Raw genomic sequence first — 21,089 nt, 5'->3', positions numbered from 1 at the left:
CGTTAAACCCCCGGTGTGTGTGTGTGTGTGTGTGTGTGCGTGTGTGTTTGTGTGTGTGTGTGTGTGTGTGTGTGTGTGTTTGTGTGTATGAGGGTGGTGTTGGTGGTGGTGAAAACCGGTTTTTGATGCGCGAGAAAGTGACGTGCCGCCCTCCCACCTTCCCGCCCTTTGCCACGAGCCTCTTGTCAACTCAACGGACAAGGCAGCCAAGTACTTCATTTTTCGCTCCATGCTTATAAAAATCACCACCTTCACCTATATTTCTATTTGTATACATTTTTGTTTTTGTTGAGCGCCTGTCTGTTGAACCCTTCACTCTGACTCTCCAAGTCTCGCGGGATATAAAGGAAATAAAAGGGTGAATCTAAAAGAGAGGAGGAAAAAAAGATTAAGACAAACAGGAGCCGCCTATATGAAGATGCTGATGTGTGACCGCGGCGTCCAGATGCTCGTGACGACGGTGGGCGCGTTCGCCGCCTTCAGCCTCATGACCATCGCCGTCGGTACCGACTACTGGCTGTACTCGCGCGGGGTCTGCCGCGTGAAGAGCAGCGGCGACAACGACACGAGCCGCAAGAACGAGGAGGTGATGACGCACTCCGGCCTCTGGCGAACCTGCTGTCTGGAAGGTACGTGATCAGTCTGACTGACTGGCTGTCTGTCTCTCTGTCTCTTCTTGCGGTCTCTCTGCCTCTGTCTCTATGTGTGTGTGCGCGTGCGTGGACATCTCTCTCTCTTTCTCTCTCTGTGTTTAGCTGTCTATTTTTCTCTGTATGTCTGTATGTATGTATGTAAGATAAAGACTAACACACACATGATGCACACTAGGAAATGTGCATCATATGTGTGTGTTAGTCTTTATCTGTCACAGTCTCTCCACACGTACACACATCCTGTCTCTCCTGCTGTTTGCCTCTGTCTATCTAGCACTGGTGTACCCTGTGTGTGTGTGTGTGTGTGTGTGTGTGTGTGTGTGTGTGTATGTGTGTGTGGACGCGTGTGTGCGTGTTTGCCTGTGCGTGAGTGACAGCGTCCCATAATCCCTGAAACTCAGTTTTTAAGAAGCTGTCCTGAGTTCACACCCGCATCCTCCTCTTCCTCTGCAACACAATACAATAGAACAGAATCGAATATTTATTGATCCTGCCTTTGGTGCGAGTTCGGCTCTTGTTGTCATCACACTGCATAGCTGAAGGTACACAGAAAACACAGACAGCTGGAAGTGTTATTAGCCAGTCAGCTGCACTTCTAACAAGTACCTGGATCTGCACACTGTTGCCAGGACTCCTGCACACAGTGCTGTTAGGAATTTATTTCTTTTGAAGCCATCTTGTTGTCTTGTTGTTGGGAGCCAGAACACTCTAATTTGGGCAGCGTGGCGCAGCCTAGGTAGGTGGTGGGATCAGGTGTGCATTTGGCAACCACTACAGCTGAGAGAGACCTGTCGATTTATGCAAACACTCCCAAATTACACCCCCATTTAAGTTATACATGTCATCATGAGAAACGATGATAAGCACAGTGGCCATTGAGAATATTTAGAATTATGTGTTGTGGAAAAACGTGTGTTGACTTTGTGTTTCTGGGGAGAAGTTAGGTTCTTTCTTTCGGATCTAGTGGCCATTACAAGGACTGCATCTTCATGCACCTCCGCATTCATCGCACAGGTGTGGTGGCTGTTGCTTGTTGCGACTGCATCAGTGCCATTTTTTACTTAAAACTCCAGTCCCACAGTCAGCTCCTTCTGACACTCACCTGTAAGAATGTGACATTAGTGCCAGCTTCATAGCTATTCCTGCCAATCAGAAGTATATTAATGTCATTTCTGTAGAGTTCAGTAGCATAACCTCTATCTGTTTGATCACTTCTGGCACTTCTTATTTGGTCTATGTCCTCATTTTACACCATTTAATTATTCAGGTGAGATGATAAAACATAAAACCCCCAAAACCCAGGTTAACTGCCCCATTAAATCTGGCTCTGATGGCACTTGGCTTCAGGGACACATCCCTTGTCTTTAGCTTGACTACAGTATTGGATCGACTCTCTGGTTCATGAAGCCATCTGATTTCCAATCCTCAAGTCTTGTGGCTATCCGGTGAAAATCGAACCCAGACCAAGATGAGGGTAGAAGGGGCAGGGATATTTGGAGCAGATAGACAAATAAGATATGATAGATTAGATCAATTTAAAGAGGTAAAGCAGCCTTTTTCATATGAGTTTACTTTAATTTGTAAGCAGTTAAATTTTACAATAAGACAGAAAGCACAGAGACTGGTGAATGTGTTTTTGGGGCATCTTGGTGGCTCAGCAGACTGAGGTGCAAGTTTGAGGTTGAAACATTGGTGTGAGTGTGTTTATGTGTTTTGATCATAGATCTGAGCCTGGGCTTTGACCTCGGCTGCATGTCGTACTCTGCATTCCCTGTGGAATCTCGAATGAAGCAGGTATGCCATAATGTCATTTTAAAATCTGGATTTTTATGTCAAAGAAAGTCAAATCACTTGTCTCCAACCTAGAGTTCCAGCCAAATCCATGGAAACCTACATAAAGACATTTAAATGGCTCTAAAAAGCAGCAATTTTTTGATACCTGGCCGTCTGTAGATTGCTTGGTAGCTGTATCATGTTCCCATATCAACAGCTGCTGAGACTGTAGACAACCTGTCCACTGCAACAGGGCGATCAAAAATTGAAAGCCAGTCACATGCAGCAGCTCGTAAGTCCTGTCTTCATGGTGACATTGCTTTTGTGTCATAGCTCAAAACCCAGGTGCTGCCTAACTTTGGAGCTGTTTGAAGGTGTGCTTTTTCCCCTCTTTTCCCCCCTGCTTCTATTCTTTGTGCGAAGCTAGGCTAAACATGTCTTGGACCAATCTCGCTACCAGACACACTGAGATGGAACTATCAAACATCTCGCTCCTTTTAAGACAGCAAATATATCTTTTTATTTCTTTAAGGCCTGGGGGTGAGTTGCATATCAACCTAGTTGGGGCCAAAAGTAAATGTAGATTTTTCCTATCAGATGCTTCATTATGACTTCACACATAATTCAGTGTAAATGATTTGACTTTGATCCTTCTCTTCATAGGGGCAAGTAAACTTTGATTTCAATTACCATTAAAAAGATACATTGCCTCTAGTAGGAGTGTGTGTGTGTGTGTGTGAGTGTGTGTGTGTGTGTGTGTGTGTGTGTGTGTGTGTGTGAGTGAGATGCAGCCAGTCATAACCATCTCATTCTGGGGGGCATAGGAGGCTATTACAGGGCCAGATGGTGCAGGTATAAGGCTTTATTGAACACACACTCTCATTTACATCCACACTGAGGCACACACACACACACACACACACACTCGCTTGTAATTGAATGAATAAATAGACAAATTCTAGGATATTCCCAAGCCACCAAATAAGCACAGCTGCGGGAGCAGTACTCCAAGTTAACACAATGTCAGCACAATGTCAGTGCATGCACACACACAGGCTCAGATGCGACAGACACAAAAACATGCAGATGCACATATACTCACTCATGCACATACACACCATAACACAACTACAGTGAGTAAGTTCTCTTATCTCGTCTCTCATTCTGCCCATCGTATCCCCCCCTTCGCTCATTCTGGGTCCCTGGTTGTCACGGTTTTATAATTCATAAACGCCTCATAAACTGACAGGAAATGGATGTCTCTGACTCGTGTACATGTGGCTTGCACTCTGCCTGACATCAGAGAGTGAGTGAAGGAGAGATGGAACGAGAGAGGGGGGTAGAAAAACATCATGTATGCAGTGTTCCTACAGTAAATGTATAGAGCAGTCATGCATATGTACTGTGCAGCATATAGCATGCACATTTTACAGTGGCACAGTTTCTTTCACAGACAATATGGGCGAAAGTGAGTAAGCCTTAAGAGCCGTCCTGTTTTATCAAAGAATGTTTGTTTTCTGTGGTGTAATTAGGCTTCTACTTTAATAGCGTACAACCCCATTTACACCGTAACATGTAATCTGTATCAGGATATCATCTGGATAAAGAAAAATGCACTGAAATGGAAGGTCAGGTACGAATTGTACCTGACGGATCTCAGTCAGGTGTGAATGCAGTCTGTACAGTTTCACCACATTCTTAAAAGAAATCTCTGCCCAACTAGTTGAAAGTTCATCTAGATCAGCCTCTTCCTGCTATCTCAAGCTATCTGGCAAAAAGCTAAAAGCGACCCCTTCTTCAGCAAAGGAAAAGTAAGTAGAGCCCCAACATCGGCATCAGTTACCTTGACCTGGGATGTGCCATATTTGTTGAAAAGTCTGCCAGACCTGCTGACCTAAATAGAGATCCAGGACTGTTTTCCAGCATTAATACATATTTTATTGCAAGGCACCGGCATAACAGCTGCAATTGTAGAGAAACAAAGCATTCACGAGTCTGTGCTAAATGCTCTCTGTGCCTTCCCAGTGAAAAGTGGAGGAAGAGAAGGAAGAGAGCACAATATGCACAAACATGTAAAAAATATAAAGGACTCTCATAAAATAAGTAATTAACCAAAATAAAGTATTAGAGCAAAACCATATCTATACATAAAGCCACATACCTGCAATTGCAGAGAAACAATACATATTGTCACTGAACGATTCACGCTAGTCTTTTTCAGATTAACTTGACATCACATAAAGCACAACCACTGAAAGAAATAGAAGAAAATACATACCTATCCAGAGAATATTTATTATTATTATTTTAATTGTTTCCCTTTACGGGAAAGTGTATGAATTCTACATGACAACATATTTACTCCCAATAAAAATATTTTAATACCACACTGATTCCACATATTTAACAAGAATTTGTAACGTCTTGTCCGTGAGGTCTCCAGATATAGATCACTCGTTAATACCAGGTGTACATGGGGTCTATTTTACTGTAAGTGTAGTGAGCTTTAACTTGCCATTTACTCATAATAGTATCTTTGTGTTTCCTCTTACCTACCGACTGTTTGTGTGTGGTCAGGTTGGGATTTCTGGCATGCAGTGAATGTGTTGTTGTGTGTCTGCGCAGGTGTACTGAGGTGTTACGTTCCCTCTGTGATAAATGAGCGTGAGAAAGCCAGGAAATGAGGAGAGAAGGAAGGAGGGGGAGGAAGGGAGGTAGAGGATGGAGACAGAGCATGAATGAAGAGAGACCAGAATGTGCATGAATGAAGGAGGGGAGAGGGGTGGTGGGTGGAAAGTGATGGATGAGCTGTGCACGGCCTCTGTTTCAGGTGAATCTCTGGGGAGTGTTTGACCACGCCGGGGATCTAAATGATCACCTGGTAATAGAGAGGAGGAACAGGGTTTTAAACAAGAGATGAGGACAAAAATGATCACCCAGGTGCCTGCGGGAGGAAGGACAGAATGAAGAAAGAGGGAGGTGGGGGAAGGAATGAAGGACACAGATGGAGAGCAAAAGGAGGGGGGGGGGGAGAAACCACATATAGGTACCTTTGTGTGTTTTTAGTCCACGGCTGTTTGAGCTACAACCCTTAGTTCCAATTAAGGGAAATCTTAGCAGCATACAATGATATTTTAGACAATAGTGCACTTTGTGGGAAGTGTTTGGGAAAGGCCCTTTGCTCTGTCAAGTCCACAATGCCCCTGGTGCACAAAGCGAAGTTGTGGAAGAAAAGGTTGGTGCGGAAGAACCACATCAAACACCTTCAGGTTGAACTGGAACGCGGCCTGCAAGCAAGGCCTCATCGCCCCACTACAGTGCCTGACTTCACTGATGCTCTCGTGGCTGAATGGGAGCAAATTTCTGCAGCCAGGTTGTTACAGCAGCATGTTAATGTCCCTTGTTTTTGAATGAGATGTGGGTGTAATGTTAGTGTGCCCACATCATTTTGGCAACGTGGTGTGGCTGGATGGTAGAAACAAGCAGGTACAAAAGTGAGAAGAGACGAGAGAAGATGACGGGGAGATTGGAAAAGGGATGAATGGATGTTTTGGTAATGAGAGTAGCGAAAATGAGGTAGAGTAAAGGAGGGACGATGAGAAACGGGAACAGAGAAATGTTTTGGAGAAAGAGAGGAGGAGAAAATGGGCGTTTGAGGAAGAACAGACAGAGAAGGAGGGGAAAGAAGAGAGAGAGAAAGAGGAGAGGTGTGCAACCAAGCAGAACCTGTCTCGTTCTCTTTCATCAGGCATCACCGTGGAAACTAGCCTCTTCCTCTCTCTCCCTCTCCCTCTCCCCCCATCTTCTCTCTCCTTTGCCTGGAAAGAGGTAATCAGAGAGAGTGAGAGTGGTAGGGATCGAGAGAGAGAGGAGGAGGCACAGTCACCCACACTTAGCTGTCAGAGGCGCTCTGAGGAAACAAGCAGTCCAATTTGCTCTGCTTTTCAACTTCCTTTCCTCTCCCTCACTCCCTCCTCTCCTTCTCCTCTGTTTTCTACTTGACAAAACGCTTTATATTCAGTGCATGTGTTGGTGTGTGCATGTGGCTGGGCTGAGACAGGCCACTCACATGCATGCTTTTAGACGACACATCAACTGATTAAGTACAGCTCTCCTGGGAACGAGGCTGTCCTCACCACAATAACTACAGCATTGGTCATTTGTTCAAATGCCTAAAACGACCAATGTTTACATTTTACTGACAGACATATTTTCTCCCCGAAGCAGAGGGGAAGTAGCATAATGTTGTTATAACACCAGAAAACCTTGTAGGAAGGAGTTCGGGATGGCTAATTGAGCATACGGAGAGTGTTAATTTAACAAGGGGGACCCCTGTTTCCTACCGACTGTAAGTGCTTCTTTTCTTTTAACCATGACCACGATCAATTCCTGACCTTAACCAAGTTGTTTCTAGTCACACTAGCGACGAGTCTCTGAGGAAGACGATATCTGTTGGTTGGTCCGTCGGTCCACCACTTTGGTACAGACATTCATGTTTCCCTCAGGATGAATTATAAAAACTTTGGTGATCCCCTGACTGACAAATTACCTTTGTCATTTTGTATGAAGCACTTGTTGCTGTGAACATATGTGGTGTCCCCGCTGTGTTGTAACGGCAGCTGCATTCTGGAAAAAATCCATTAATTCTTCACTGGGGTTAGGTTGAGATTGACATTGTTATGCATGTTTCTGTAATAATTAAGCTTATGTTAGTGCAGTGGTTCTCAAACTTCATGGAAGCCTTTGGAAGCAGAAAAAAAAGTATTCCTCGTCACGTAAACTAAATCGGCTGGTAACAATATTGGGGGGGAAAAAGCCTATTCAGTTTCATTGAAATAGCATTATCTAGAACATGAAATGCATTTCTGGAAATTAAATATGCAAGTAAAATTTTGCCCAAACCGCTTTAGTTTCTACACACAAAAGACTCTGAAAGGCTCTCTCACTACACTGAAAGTAAACCTGTGAGCAAGATAGGCTTGCTCTCATGTCAGTCAAATATTTCAGATGTTGCTGTACATACTGTGTGTGTGCGTGTGCGTGTGTGTGTGTGTGAGAGAGAGAGAGTTAGATCAAGGACAAACAGCTGGCACCTCATGGCCATCTCGTCACAATCATGGGGGCATCTGGACACACAGTGTTGTTTGTGTTTGTCTCCTTTTTAACCTTGATTTGAGGCACTATTGTTTTTTTCTCGTGGAACATTTTCACTGTTTAGTATGCATACTGCGTTACTTTGCTGTAATTGCACAAGTAGACCTAGACTGATACACCTGGCAGATATTTATGTTTTATTTGTAATCATACAGCGTGTTAACTGGTCAGAGTTGCCCACCTTTGACATGACAATATAGCTTGACTACGTTGATGTAATAAGAGTAAAAGATGGAAATAGATGCAGAGAGAAAGAGCTGGCTAAGTCAAGTTAGATAAGATAATTCAACAGATGGAAGAAACACAGCAGAGAGAGCAGGCTGACCAGGGAAAGGTAGAGATGGCAGAGAGCAAAGGAGAGGAGAGTGAAAAAAACAGGTATTGAGGCGCAAAAAGAGAAAGTAAGATGTGAGGTAAAGCTAAATAATAAAAGTGTGTTTGCAGCTCGGCACGCTTAAGAACAGCCAGCAGTTAGTCAGGAGGCAGTGAAATGGAAAGGGTTTCTCCTCTACCTCTCGTCTTTAAGCCCTTGGACTTTCTCTACTACTGTATTCATACATCATTTTAAAATGTGTTTGTGTGTGTGTTCAACTGTGTGTCTATCTCAAGAGCGCTTTCAGACATGGAAGCTGAAACATTGCTGGCTTCATCAGTTTGCTTTTTGGCATTCAAACAAAGGTCTTCATTAACTAAATGTTCTGTGATGCCTATATTCTAACATGACAGGCCTGTTTGGGACGTAGCTGCAATTAATTATTATTAGTGCAAGTACACGTTCTTCTCTCTCTCTCTACTGAGGTTTTTATTTGGGACTGTGCTTTCTAAATATGCTATGAACTCTATTGTGACATCATGGTCACAATAGAAGAAACACTATGACACAAGAGGGAGTGCTCATGTTCATACGTGCATGCGTTTATACATAAGTGACAGCAGCAGCATACTGGGAGAAACTAAACCACATGACACACTGAGACACACACAGGCCCACATTGGACTTCCATCCCCATTCGCTGTGTCCCATAATGCCTTGCTGTGGCTGTGGTTGCAGCTGCCCTCAGGCCACGTTGACCTTTGTGAGGCAAATGTCTCCTGATAGATGCTCCCACTTTGTGTGTGTGTGAGCGCATGTTTATGTGAAAAATACTTTGTGTGTGTTTTTGCTATCTTAGTATGTATGTCGTTTCCCTGTGTGTGTGTGTGTGTGTGTGTGTGTGTGTGTGTGTGTTCCTTAGTTTGCTGTTAATTAGACACACATGCATCCACCACGCACACACACTAACACTTGAATGCCGGAGCACATGCATCCATGACCTTAGAGGCGCACTGAATTAGAGAAACAAACCAGCAGTGTCCCAATTACAAATGAGCTTTTGTGTCGATGGATATGTGTGCGGATGCTTGTGATCATAAGCATTTGCATGTATGAAATGAAATGGTTAACTGTGTGTGGAATCAACACAAACAAAATGTAAAATGAGTGTAGATAAGATTCAAGCCAGTCAACAGAAATGTATCCTTCTGTGTCCAGACCTTCTTATAGTTTTGCAGGAAAAGTCATCTCCATGCTGTTTCCTGTTATGAAAGTGAGCTGTTGTAATATCAAGGTCCACCTGAAACTAAATTGCTTTTTTTTGTCTGCTATAGTATATATGTCTGTTCTGTAAATCAACCAGAAGGGAGACATGTATGTTTTTTTATTATTATTATTATTCATGATGGAGTCCACTTGTTTTGCATTAATTTGATGGAATACAGTAAATGAGACCTTATTGCGATACAGCCAATCAAATCCTATCTGTTCATGACGTGTAGGCTGTAAGTTTACTTTATAGCCTGAGTTTTAAGGCAGAGAGGATGTGGGTTCTTATGTATAAAGAATAATATTGTCTACGTGGTAGATCGTAATAGCATATACTAATGATAAGAACGGGGATCCTTGTCTAGTTCCACACTGTCAATGAGACTGTCGAGTTATGTTATTAATTGTGTAAACAATACAATCCAGTGTTTGCCACAGAATTAGATTCTATTTGTGGTGGTAGGAGACCAGGACGCTGACTCAGAGTTAAAGAATTAACATAGCGTCATGCACTTGCACAAGCAGCGCACAAACCTCAACAACCCAGATGCATTCTAACGTTAACTTATAGCTATCGTTACTAGCTAGGCTCCTTACGTGCACGCTAATAACTTATTTGAAGAGTTGGGTCTCCGAGATTGACAGCATTGTGTTAAGAACATAGACTAACTTGTCAGAGTGGTAGGCCACAATAAATAAATCAATGCGTGGGAATCTTAATCCAGAGTACCATCTTCAGTCCGGATCCAAAACTTTCAGGCACACTGAACAAGTAGTCCTATTATTTCATGAACTCCATCTGGGAAATAATATTGGGAAGGACTATATCCAATTGGCCACTGATATAATGCCACTAGAATTTTGCACATTTAATAATGGAAGTGTCCATTAGGAACCTCACTGTAATTGTTCTTTGTCCTTCAGTCTGAGTGAGACGGATTCTTGGTGAAGGGTTTTAATCACTGCAATAACCTCGGCTACTGTGGACGACTCGTCAAAATCTACTACTTGTGTTGCATCTTAATAAAGAATATTAATTAGAAGACTCTCATCAGTAAGCCGTCATGGGGAGATGCGGATGTGTACAGGTATGAGTAAAATCTCAAGAACTGAAAAACCCTTAAAGCCATGAAATGTGAATGAAATAATTGCTTATTGATTAAGTGCGTACTCCCCTCTCCAGAATGAGACTATCCTGTGTGGGTCTATTTTATTGGTCTTGTTAGGGATCTGTTTATCTCTCAAATGGGATCACAGTTTTTCTTTCAGAGGAAATGTGGGCAATGATTTTAATTAAGTAACATCTTGTTATTGCAGAGTTAAGCCCATATGTATTGATGGCTCTTTTATTTTTTCCATCTCTAGAGTGTCTAGCAGTGGATTTTACTGTATAAGCCACCCCCCCATGCATGTACATTTTTTACATTTTGAAATTTCTCATAAATATGTTGGGATGCAGATTAGGTATTAGCATTAGCACTGAAATAATTCATTCACTTTTTCTAAAAGGTTTTAGGTGGTCTGTCTTTATCTCTGCCTTCCTCCGTCTCCTCTGGAGGCGTTGTCCTGTGCCGGAAAGCTTAGTGATATTCAAATAAGCCATTGCAACCTGGAGGGCTAATATCATTGAAGTTGAGGTTTACAGCATAATCAATCTGAATTAACATTCGTTCACACAATACGCTGGCTGGGAGACACACACACACAGAGAGAGAGAGAGAGAGAGAGAGAGAGAGAGAGAGAGAGCAAAAGGAAAGCAAATTGAGAAGGTGAAAGCAACCAAGGTAAGGGAAATGGAAATGTTGAGTAAGCAGATGTCAGAGAAGGAAGGTTGAAAGGAAGACAAAACTACACAGGACAAGAACAAAAGTTAGACGGAGGGATGTCATCAAACCTACAGTGGGTTTGTTGACAGCTTTTTAATTCATAAAACAAAAGTGTATCCACCTTTTCAATCCAGTCTGTGTGATAAATGTGTTCGTAAACTCAAGTATTGTTTGGCCTTGTGTGTGTGTGTGTGTGTGTGTGTGTGTGTGTGTTGCACGGCTTTCTCTTAGACGAGATCATAAAAAGGTTTGTGACACTTGACATAAGCCTGTATGACAGCTACAGACGCACTCACAGCATTCGGAGGTAGCTCTCCAAAAACCTCGGTGTGGTCTGAGAAATAAGTGACATGTACACCCACACACGCACACACAAACACACACGTTTGGTTGCAGAAGCAGGACGGTGACAATGTATTTTCAGTTCTGTTGATCCAGAACTGATTCAGATTGTTACGCTGCTACCTGCTCGGTTTTTTTGGACCATATTTAAACATTTAGATTGATCTATGGTCCATATTTATCCAACGATAGGATGGCAACTGGTCCATGTTTTTTCCTTACTTAGTTCATGTAAAGAAACCGGCGCACTGCTCCTGCACTGAATTTCAACTCGGTGCTCTGCCGAAAAGAAAGCTGCAATGTGTTCATTTTCCTAAATTCAGGTTTGTTTTTCGAGGTCGGATGAACAGTCGGTAGTTCCTGTTGCCATGTATCTAATTGTCAAACTTTTCAACTTTAAGCTTTAAATACAGTCTATGTCCTTTAAGAAGACAAACTAAATTACAAACTTATTTTCATATTAATCCTAATTCACCAAACAGTGTGGCTCACTCCAAATGAATCATAGGACTTGCTGGCTTGTTTTCTGTGTGTCTTGGTGTCTTATTGTTTTGAAGATTCCCAGTGCTTCCCAGTTTGTTACTCACACATTATCATGATGAACACGCTGACCTGGAGGTGCAACACAACAGTCTTAATGGCTCTCCCTATGTGTCTGTGTGTGTTTGGGTTATTTTTAGCAGATATTTATTTTCTAGGAAGTAATTGTGTGACGTCAGCAGGTACACTAGCACAGTGTGTGATAATGAGGGTGTGCGTGTGTGTGCATTTAACTGTGTTTATTCAGATGTGATTTAGATTCTCGGCCACTGAGAAAGAAATAAAAGCAGCCATCTATCTCTCTGTTGCCTCCACACCATCCTCTATGTTTGTGTGTGCGTGTGTGTGTGCGTGTGTGTGTGTGTGTGTGTTTCACTGCCATTTCATTGGTGCTCTATACATCAGGATGGTTCGATACATTAAAAGGCAGGAGGTATAATAAATTTCCCGGCCGACAGACACAAGGCAGAGCTCTGACTGATGAAGCTTTACACCTTAATGCGTCCAACAGGAACAGCTAAGTCTACAATTACCTTCTGTGACTCCAGTCAAACAAGGCCACATTAAAGAATAAAGAGCGCAGTACTCTGTGTTTTTTTTATTATCAACAAATCCCATGAAAAGACCAAAACCAACAATGAATTGATCGTACCAACAATTGTCTGTGTATCCAAAGCCTGATATATCTTATTCCTCTGTGCCATAGAGCTCCATTGTTGTCCAAAAACTATTTAAAAAACATCAGTGAGCGAGTTGGAGTTGAAACAGACTAATGCATTTTACATGGGATTTCTTGACAATAAATAGAAAGATTTAGAATAACACCAGCCATATTCTTTAATATTCCTTAATTGGTGATAATATGTGGGTGGTTTAAGGCTTCAACTAATGATTATTTTCATTACAGTTGATTAACTTCTGGATTAATCGCTTATTCTTTTGGTCCATGAAATGTAAATAAATTGTGAAAAATGCCCAGAGTTGTCAGGTGATGTCTTCAAATGTCGTTTGTTTTGTCCAACAAACACTCCAAAACCCAAAGATCACACTGGATCACCTCTGTACAGGACAGAGAACGGAGAGGGAGAGCAGGAAAAGGGAATACAGACACAGATTTAAGTATATGCAGCCGTAGCATCAATTTTGAAATCCTGTGTGTGAAAATCAAAGCTCCAGATATGGATTTGTGTTTAGTTTTTCCTTTGTGAACCAGCGGAAAATCATAAATGAAAGTCTGAAGAGCTGTTGGATAACAGCGTTAAGAGGGTGTGCAAAGATGATACTATACATATACTTGTGAGTGTTTGTTGAATGTAAGGGTGTAGCAAAACAGACTTTGATTCATATGAAAATGTTACAGATTATTACTGTATTAAATCTGGATATCAAACACTCTATAGTCTCAGTAAGAGGTTAGTTACTATCCCTGACTGCGTGAGCTGGATGAATCAATTTATGAATGATTTTCTGAGTGTGGATGCTGGAAAGAAGCTCTTCATATGCAAATAAGCAATTAGGTTGAATCGTTCGTTGTTCATCGCCAGCCTCTATCCTCCCATTTCTCTCTAATTCTACCGTGTCGTTTTACCACCAAACCTCTTTCAACCGGCACTTCCTCTCTCTTCATCCTCCTTCATCTCGCTTTCTATCCTCTTCCCCTTCACCCCTCCTCACTACCCCCCCCACCCCCACCCTTCTCCCTCCCTCTCTCTCTCATATCCCCTGTGGTGTTGACCATGTGTGAATGGGACTGAATGATGGGTGGGAATGAAGCTTCATGCGGTGTACACACACACACACACACACACACACACACACACACACACACGTACGTGCACGGCACACATAAACGCACAAGGGATGCTGATGGATGTGTGTGTGTGTGTGTGTGTTTGAGTGTTTGAGGAGGACTTGTACTAAGGAGGATGAGTCACTCTCTGCCTGACACACGGCACACTCGTAGGAGACTGCATCCTAGTCAATACAACACAAACACACACACACACACACACTAACTGACTTACACTGATATAAACAATCTAGATACCGAAGGCTTTCACTTACATGCATGATTGATAGTGTTCATGTATCAGTTTAATGAGCTAAGCTGATGTGTTTGTGCACTTGATGTCTGTATTTTAGTGGCAGTGTGTGTGTGTGTGTGTGCGGGGTGTGATAAGGCTTTTCATTGGTGTTTCCTACATATACCCTGAAGGCAACAGCTCTGTCCTGCATCGTCTGTCATCTCTCTCTCTTTCTCTTCTGCAGTTTTTTCTGCTTTTGATGTATATTCATGTCCGCGTACAGGATGTGTACATGTTCACTCTCCTGAAAATGTGATTTTATGCCGTACAATCACATGAGAAGATGACTGATTATTGACTATTACTTAAATCCAACAATCCAACTCCAATACCCATGTTTTTTACCTATTATATGTGACACTTTTATGACTAAATGATCATTTGTCTTAAATCAAAAACGTGACTGATTAATTAAATTAAAGAAACCTAGTGTTAAACCTTGCTAGTGGTTGCTGCGATGAAAACATCACAATAACTTTGCTTTTTAGGAATTTAACTGAGTGCGACAGTAAAATAAGACTTTGCAATAATGAGTGCAAGAAATGCTTGTGACCATTAAGGAATCATGAAAGATTCACAGTAATCACAGGACATAACTGGTTTTGTCCATTTCCAGTTTGTTATTCTTGGGTTATTGGCTCAGAAAGATTTGAACTACAGTTGGGATGTTATAACCAGCAGGTCATGGACAGGTGGAATAAGTTAGGAAATATATTCTGCTATAAACTGATCTTGAATTCCACTGAGAATTTATCGAATATCGAGACGTGTCTTCAGGGTTTATAATATTCCAAATTAGCATGACCAGTAGAAACCCAGTGTGTGAGTGTTTTTATGTGAGATTTAAGTGAGTTTTTAAGTATAAGTGAAACAAACGGTATTTAATTTTCTCTTGTGGAACAAATCTGATCTGATCTGAGCTGAACTGATCTGTGTTTCTGCTCTGCAGGAACATTCAGAGGTGTGTGTAAGAAGATTGATCACTTCCCAGAGGACGCTGACTATGAAGCAGATGCTGCTGAATACCTCCTCCGTAAGTTTGATACGAGCACAAGCACAATGCATATGCACACACACACACACACACACACACACACACACACACACACACATTGCAATATTCACTAAAAGGTCCCAATCTTGAGGTTGAGAAAATTTGGACATTAAACTTACAATATAACATGCATCATAATGAGACCCATGTGATAAGGGAAGACCTGAAATCTGAAATATGTTATAAAAAATATACTAACCCATTCTAATATGAAAGGTTTAAAATGTAATTGAAGTGATTAAATTGACCATTCGAGTTATTGTTGCTACGCCCGTCAAGCTTTCCACTCCAGCACTTACGCACTTTACAATGATAACAAGGCCGCCAAGACAAGAATCTAATAACATGCGTCTTAAATATGCACTTGATGACTACATACATGATATCGTGCTAAAAGACTGAGGCTGCATGTTGCATAAAGTCAGCATCCTCACCCTTTGACATCACATGTATAGTAGACATGGAAAGAAAGGAACCACTTCTTTGTCATATTGCAGTGTACAGCTAGTTAGTTCCTGGTGTTATGAATATGACAAGGAAAAGATCAGACCCTTTTTCAATTCTAACATAAACTTGTTTAGCCGCTTAGCTTACATATGTTTGTATTTTCACACTGTATGTTTTCACTTTTAACATTACATGAAAAAAGGCTTTCAAGGTGTGTTTGGCAAAAGTAACGCTATCTTGGCTGGAGTGTAAACTTCCACAAATCCACGGACGTAGATGTTAGTTAATAACATGCTCCTTGGCCTTGGAAGTAACACTCGGTTACTAGCCAGTTAGCCAGTTTACATTAGAGCAGACAAACAGTCAGTTAAATAAGATCTTTAATGGGGAGAAACATCCAGCAGAGAGGAAATCGCTGCAGATGTGTTTGATAGAACTACCTCACGTAACATTTGCTGAGAAGAATGACTAGTATCTGAGAGAGAGAGGAGACAGATGAACAAGAGATGCCAGGGTTTTATTAGTAAATACATCAGAAACATTAAGGAAAAAACATTGGCATGATGAGAAAATGACAAAGAAGAAAGGAGGGAGCACCTTGTTATTTCCAGAGAGAAAAAAGGATGCAGCCACAGAGATATACAGAGAAGGTGGTTTAGTGGAAAACAGAGAGGAGGGGGCTCTGTCTGTTCTCCCACAGTAAACACAGAGTAAAGATGGACGGAGCAACAACAAAAAAAGGGGGAAATGGATTCAGCCTGTGCATCTTTGTCATTGCTCCACTGAACATGGAGCAACATCCCCAGAGGCAGCCAATTAGATCACAGGCCTCAGAGCAGGCCAGCCAATGGGGAGCGAGGACCTAGTGACCGGCATTTCATACAGCCCAGGGGTGTGGGCCACAGGGGCGGGGCTTATACGCTCAGCCGCGCAACGCCACTGGTCACTGCAGCTGTCTGTCATGCTGGGAATGTTTTGGATCGCAAGAAGCGTAAAAGAAAAACAGATTCACAATCGAGAACTCAAACATGTTACTGGCCGGATGATCTACATTTTTTGTCGTAATGATACACCTGTGATGTATGAGTGCGCATCGGCTTTTCAAGATGTCTAAAAATACCACACAGCTCAGTTGTGCGTGACAAGCTGTTTGCGAATATCCTTCAATATGGTATCACATCATGTACACATATGGGGCTCTGACAAATATTTCACTCCTTCTGCAGCCTCGCCTTCATTTTCATCCTCTCTGCTCTTCATTATTTCTCCCTGCATATGTGTCAGCGCGACTCTCCATCTGTCTTGGTTTTTGTCCATCTTTTCCCTCTACATCCATCTCTCTCTCTCTCTCTCTCTCTCTCTCTCTCTCTCTCTCTCTCTCTGTCTCTCAAACAAGGCCTCTGAATGCTTTAACATGTTCTGGATTCAGACTCAGTCAAGCATGTAGCAGCACACTGGCCCATGTGTTTATGTGTGTGTGTGTGTGTGTGTGTGTGTGTGTGTGTGTGTGTGTGTGTGTGTGTGACACATTTTTCATTGTTTTAGCTCTGTCTTCCAGCACAGTGGGTTTGAAAGAGTGCCAATTTTCAGCTTTAAGAGCGTTTGAGGGTGTAGGAATTTTCATACTATTTATGTTGATTTATTAGCTTTGGTCCTCTAAAATAAAGGGGTTAAGGACAGCAATATCTGCACTGTTCACTCACTCACTCACTATGTTGCTGTGTTTTCTCCCTTTTTTCACAAATATGGTAAATGTGATTTTTTTCCATTGACCCTTTGCTCTACAGTATGCTGTCTGCTATTTTGAAATGTGTATTCCTCCTGAATGGTGCTGTAAAGCAAACCAGCAGATTTACTACAAAATGGGACTTGTTGAATTGAATTCAGTTCAGTAAAATGCAGGCTTCAGTAATCTTGTTTTTGTTCTTTAATTACACTGAAATTAATCTATCCATCACACTCAACATCTTAACTTTAAAGAAAAGGTTGGTAGCAAGTAGATCTTTACATCATTTCAGGGTCACAGGAGAAGACATTACAAAGCATGGAGTAGAAAATTAGAAATAAATTAATTAATGAATACAAATAAGGGGCACATACAAAACTGAGAGACCCAGTCAACAATAAAATGAAACTGTCACATTCACAGGAGGTTCTTACCTGTGATTGAAATCTAAACACAAATGATCCGTCATCAGTTTCATTCTGAAAGGCAACATCTTTACACAGCAAGTTATAAATGTGTTTCCACTCTTCGTGTGTGTGTACAGGTGCTGTGCGTGCCTCCAGTATCTTCCCCATCATGAGTGTGGGTCTGCTGTTCCTGGGGGGGCTCTGTGTGGCCGCCAGTGAGTTTTACCGGAGCCGACACAACGTCATCCTCAGTGCAGGAATCTTCTTCGTCTCTGCAGGTCAGTCAATAGAGTGAAGGTACGGTGGTTATCAGTCATCAGTGCAGCACTAATTGGGTTTAATTTTTCTGAAAAGAGGATATCTGTTTAAACTGAAATCCCCCCACTTTGTTCCCACACATCATGAAGTTGTGGCATTTCTTGTTGCCAGCCTTTGGTGTCGAAAACAGCTCAGACTATGCTTCCATTTACATTTTTGTAAGAAAAAAAAATTGTACTTTTATTATGTGATTTTTAGTTTGAAAAGTAAAGTAAACAAAACAATAACGAGCCCTACCCACCTAAAATGGTGACTTTGTATGTGGTTGTAGTGGAAATGAGAATTGTTTTATTTGTGAGCAGAGTGCATGAGGTGCGGCAAGCCCTAACATTTCAGTGTACTGATGTTCATCTCCATGACAACAGTGTTAAACACAACATAGCAGCCATCTTAGCTGCAGTACCAGCCAAATGAGCCTGACCTGATAGGAGGAGCTCAGCAGGCTCAAATATGTCTGATCTTAAGGAATCTATAATTTTAAATTTAAATACAAGGATGCCCGCTGCATTTGAGATCTGTGTGTGTGTGTGTGTGTGTGTCTATGAGTGTGTGTAGCTGCGTTACTGTGGAGCCACTTTAAACAGAGGAGGTGCAGCACTCAAATATTTGCAGAAGGAGCCCGTTAGGCATCTAAAGGACACAGAAGTGCCTGTGTGAGAAGCCAGAGTGCTGAAATTGGGCACAGCAGCTGATTAATCAATCAGCAAGAATACCATGATGCCGCTGTGATGCACTGTGCGGGTGTGTGAGCGCATAAACACACGGTCACACTCACACACATAATCTATCACATGGATGCTGACACTTAGTCTCTCATAAACACACACACACACTTGTGCTCTTGCCCCTGACACACACAAAGGGTTGTAATTGCTGTTTAGTGGGATGTGTAGGGTCCCATTGGGTTTTGTAGTAAATTCATGGAGCCAAATTGGTAATTATTTACCACAATAGTGCGGGGCTGATTCTGGTTAATTACAGCTGGCTAATTGTCCCCATTCTGTGCGTTCCACCAGACTGCATGAGCACTGTATTCTGGACTAATGATATGGAATAAGAGAGCCCAGCTGTGTGCAATGACTCTCCAACGTTTCAATCCAGCTCCACTCCCTCGCTCTGATGCTCTCCTCCCGTTACTTAGCTTTATTTCATTTGGCTGTCTCCCCGTCACTCTTCCTCTCTGCCCATTCCTCTCAGGTTTTTGCTCTGACATTTTTTCTCTCTCAAATTTTCTCTCACTTTCACTTTCACTAATCTGCCACTTTGTCGGGTCTTTAACTTTTCTGGATTTTTAGCCACAATAGCGGCGTGGATCCAACACTTTCGTCCAAACTGAAATATCTCAACAATTATTGTCCCCCATGTCCATGTCCCCCTCAGGATGAAATGTTATAAACCTTAGCTTTCCAAATATCATCAGGTCAAAGTTTTAATTTGTCCAAATACCTTCACAACTAATAACTTTAGTTGCTAATATGCTAAATTAAACTCAGATATTGAATATGGTGAATATTATACCTGCTAAACATCTTTGCGTGAGCATTGTCATTGTGAACCTGTTAGCATTTAGCTCTAGCACTGCTGTGCCAAAGTCACAGAGCTGCTAGCACGGCTGTAGACGCAAAGTCTTGTGTTTTGAGTCATTCTTGACTATGTATGTTTCCTGTGCTTTGTTTTCATTTACTAGCCGATCTCTCTCTCTTACGATGACATTGTGTGCTGTTCTCGCATTGTTTTTGTCTGGATGAGCAGGCCACTCTCACATCCTTTCCTTTCCTGTCTCTTATTATTATACCCTTTCTTTCCTTCCCTTCCAGGGCTCAGTAACATCATAGGAATTATTGTCTATATCTCAGCCAACTCGGGTGACCCGGGTCAGAGTGACAGCAAAAAGTCCTACTCCTACGGCTGGTCCTTCTACTTTGGCGCCCTGTCCTTCATCATGGCGGAAATGGTGGGCGTGCTGGCCGTGCACATGTTCATCGAGAAGCACCGCAAGCTACGGGCCAAGTCCCGCACCGAGCTCATCAAAAAGTCCGCCTTCAGCCGCATCCCTTCCTATCGCTACCGCTTCCGGCGTCGCTCCAGCGTGCGTTCTTCCGAGGCCCCCAGCCGCGACACCTCACCGCTGGGGAAAGGCGGCTACACAGGGCCCGCCGCCTCCGAGATGCCCATGTACACGCTCAACCCCCGTGAAGCAGGCAACGCCGGCACCAAATCTGGCGGCGGCATGGGCGGGCTGCTCAACTCAGAGAGGGATTTCCTCCAGAGCAGCACGCTCACTAAAGACTACAGCAAGGACCCCAACCGCAGGACCACGCCCGTCTGAGAGGCGCTGGCTGCAGCAGATATCGCCCAATCAGAGTATCAACGAAGAGGATGATGAGAAATACAGGGGGAGTGCGAGCAAAAGCAGGGGACACACAGGGTTTACGGGGTGGGAAAGGGGTTTGATAAACTTTGACTGTGAACTGTGAACTTTTAGCCTTTGAACTGTGAATCCTGAGCCCTGTGAGAGTTTCAGTGTGTGTAGCAGGGTCGGTTTCGATGGAGAAGTTGTTCCCAACTCCACTTTACCACATATCACTGTAGTTATACCTGTAACTCCTTACATATGAAGGCACATTCAATTTATGTTCATGAGATTTGTGTTCATAAATTGACTTTCTTGCTTTTTCGAGGGGGGGGGGGTGGGGTTTGACCCAAGTTTAAAAGCATATCGTAAGTGGTTTGCTGTTTGGGGCAACTTCTCCTAAAAAAAAGTGAAAATAATGTGAACTAAAGGAGAAGGGGAAAGAGGTGAGAGACTCTGTGTGATCTTTGACCTTTTGACCTCTGTCCTCCTGACCTTTTTGGATAGCAGCAGAGTTGGATTAGTGCAGGGAACAGCCTCAGAGCTCCGAGCTGTCTCTGATTACGATACTGTTTAAAAGTGCGGAAGTTAACACCTCAGGAGAGAGACTGATTCATTCTCAGTTCAGCCAGATTGAAAATATAAATTGAAGATGCAGTTTGTCCATTCAGTGGCAGCACATTTGTGGCACTAGTTATTGTTTTCTATACATATTGTAGATACTCTCCTTTCATACTGATTGATTGATTTAATCATGGAAAAGCTCACTTCATAACAGGCTGAACTGAAACTGACTCGAGCTCATTCCTGGTAATGTTTACCCCCTATCT

General features: G+C 42.5%; 1 protein-coding gene across 1 annotated transcript; it reads left to right on the top strand.

The window, feature by feature from the left end:
- The first annotated feature begins 412 nt into the window (after positions 1-412).
- cacng3b (calcium channel, voltage-dependent, gamma subunit 3b) lies at positions 413-20,235 on the top strand. The gene is made up of 4 exons (XM_070923205.1): positions 413-629; positions 14,904-14,987; positions 17,726-17,866; positions 19,724-20,235. Exons 1-4 carry the CDS (start codon positions 413-415, stop codon positions 20,233-20,235), a joined length of 954 nt encoding a protein of 317 aa, XP_070779306.1.
- Positions 20,236-21,089: the final 854 nt, after the last annotated feature.

Source organism: Enoplosus armatus, chromosome 17 (assembly GCF_043641665.1).
Source record: "Enoplosus armatus isolate fEnoArm2 chromosome 17, fEnoArm2.hap1, whole genome shotgun sequence".
In the NCBI taxonomy this organism is placed as follows: domain Eukaryota; kingdom Metazoa; phylum Chordata; class Actinopteri; order Centrarchiformes; family Enoplosidae; genus Enoplosus; species Enoplosus armatus.
The sequence above is the reverse complement of the archived record's forward strand: the minus strand, read 5'-3'. Positions and strand labels throughout refer to the sequence as shown.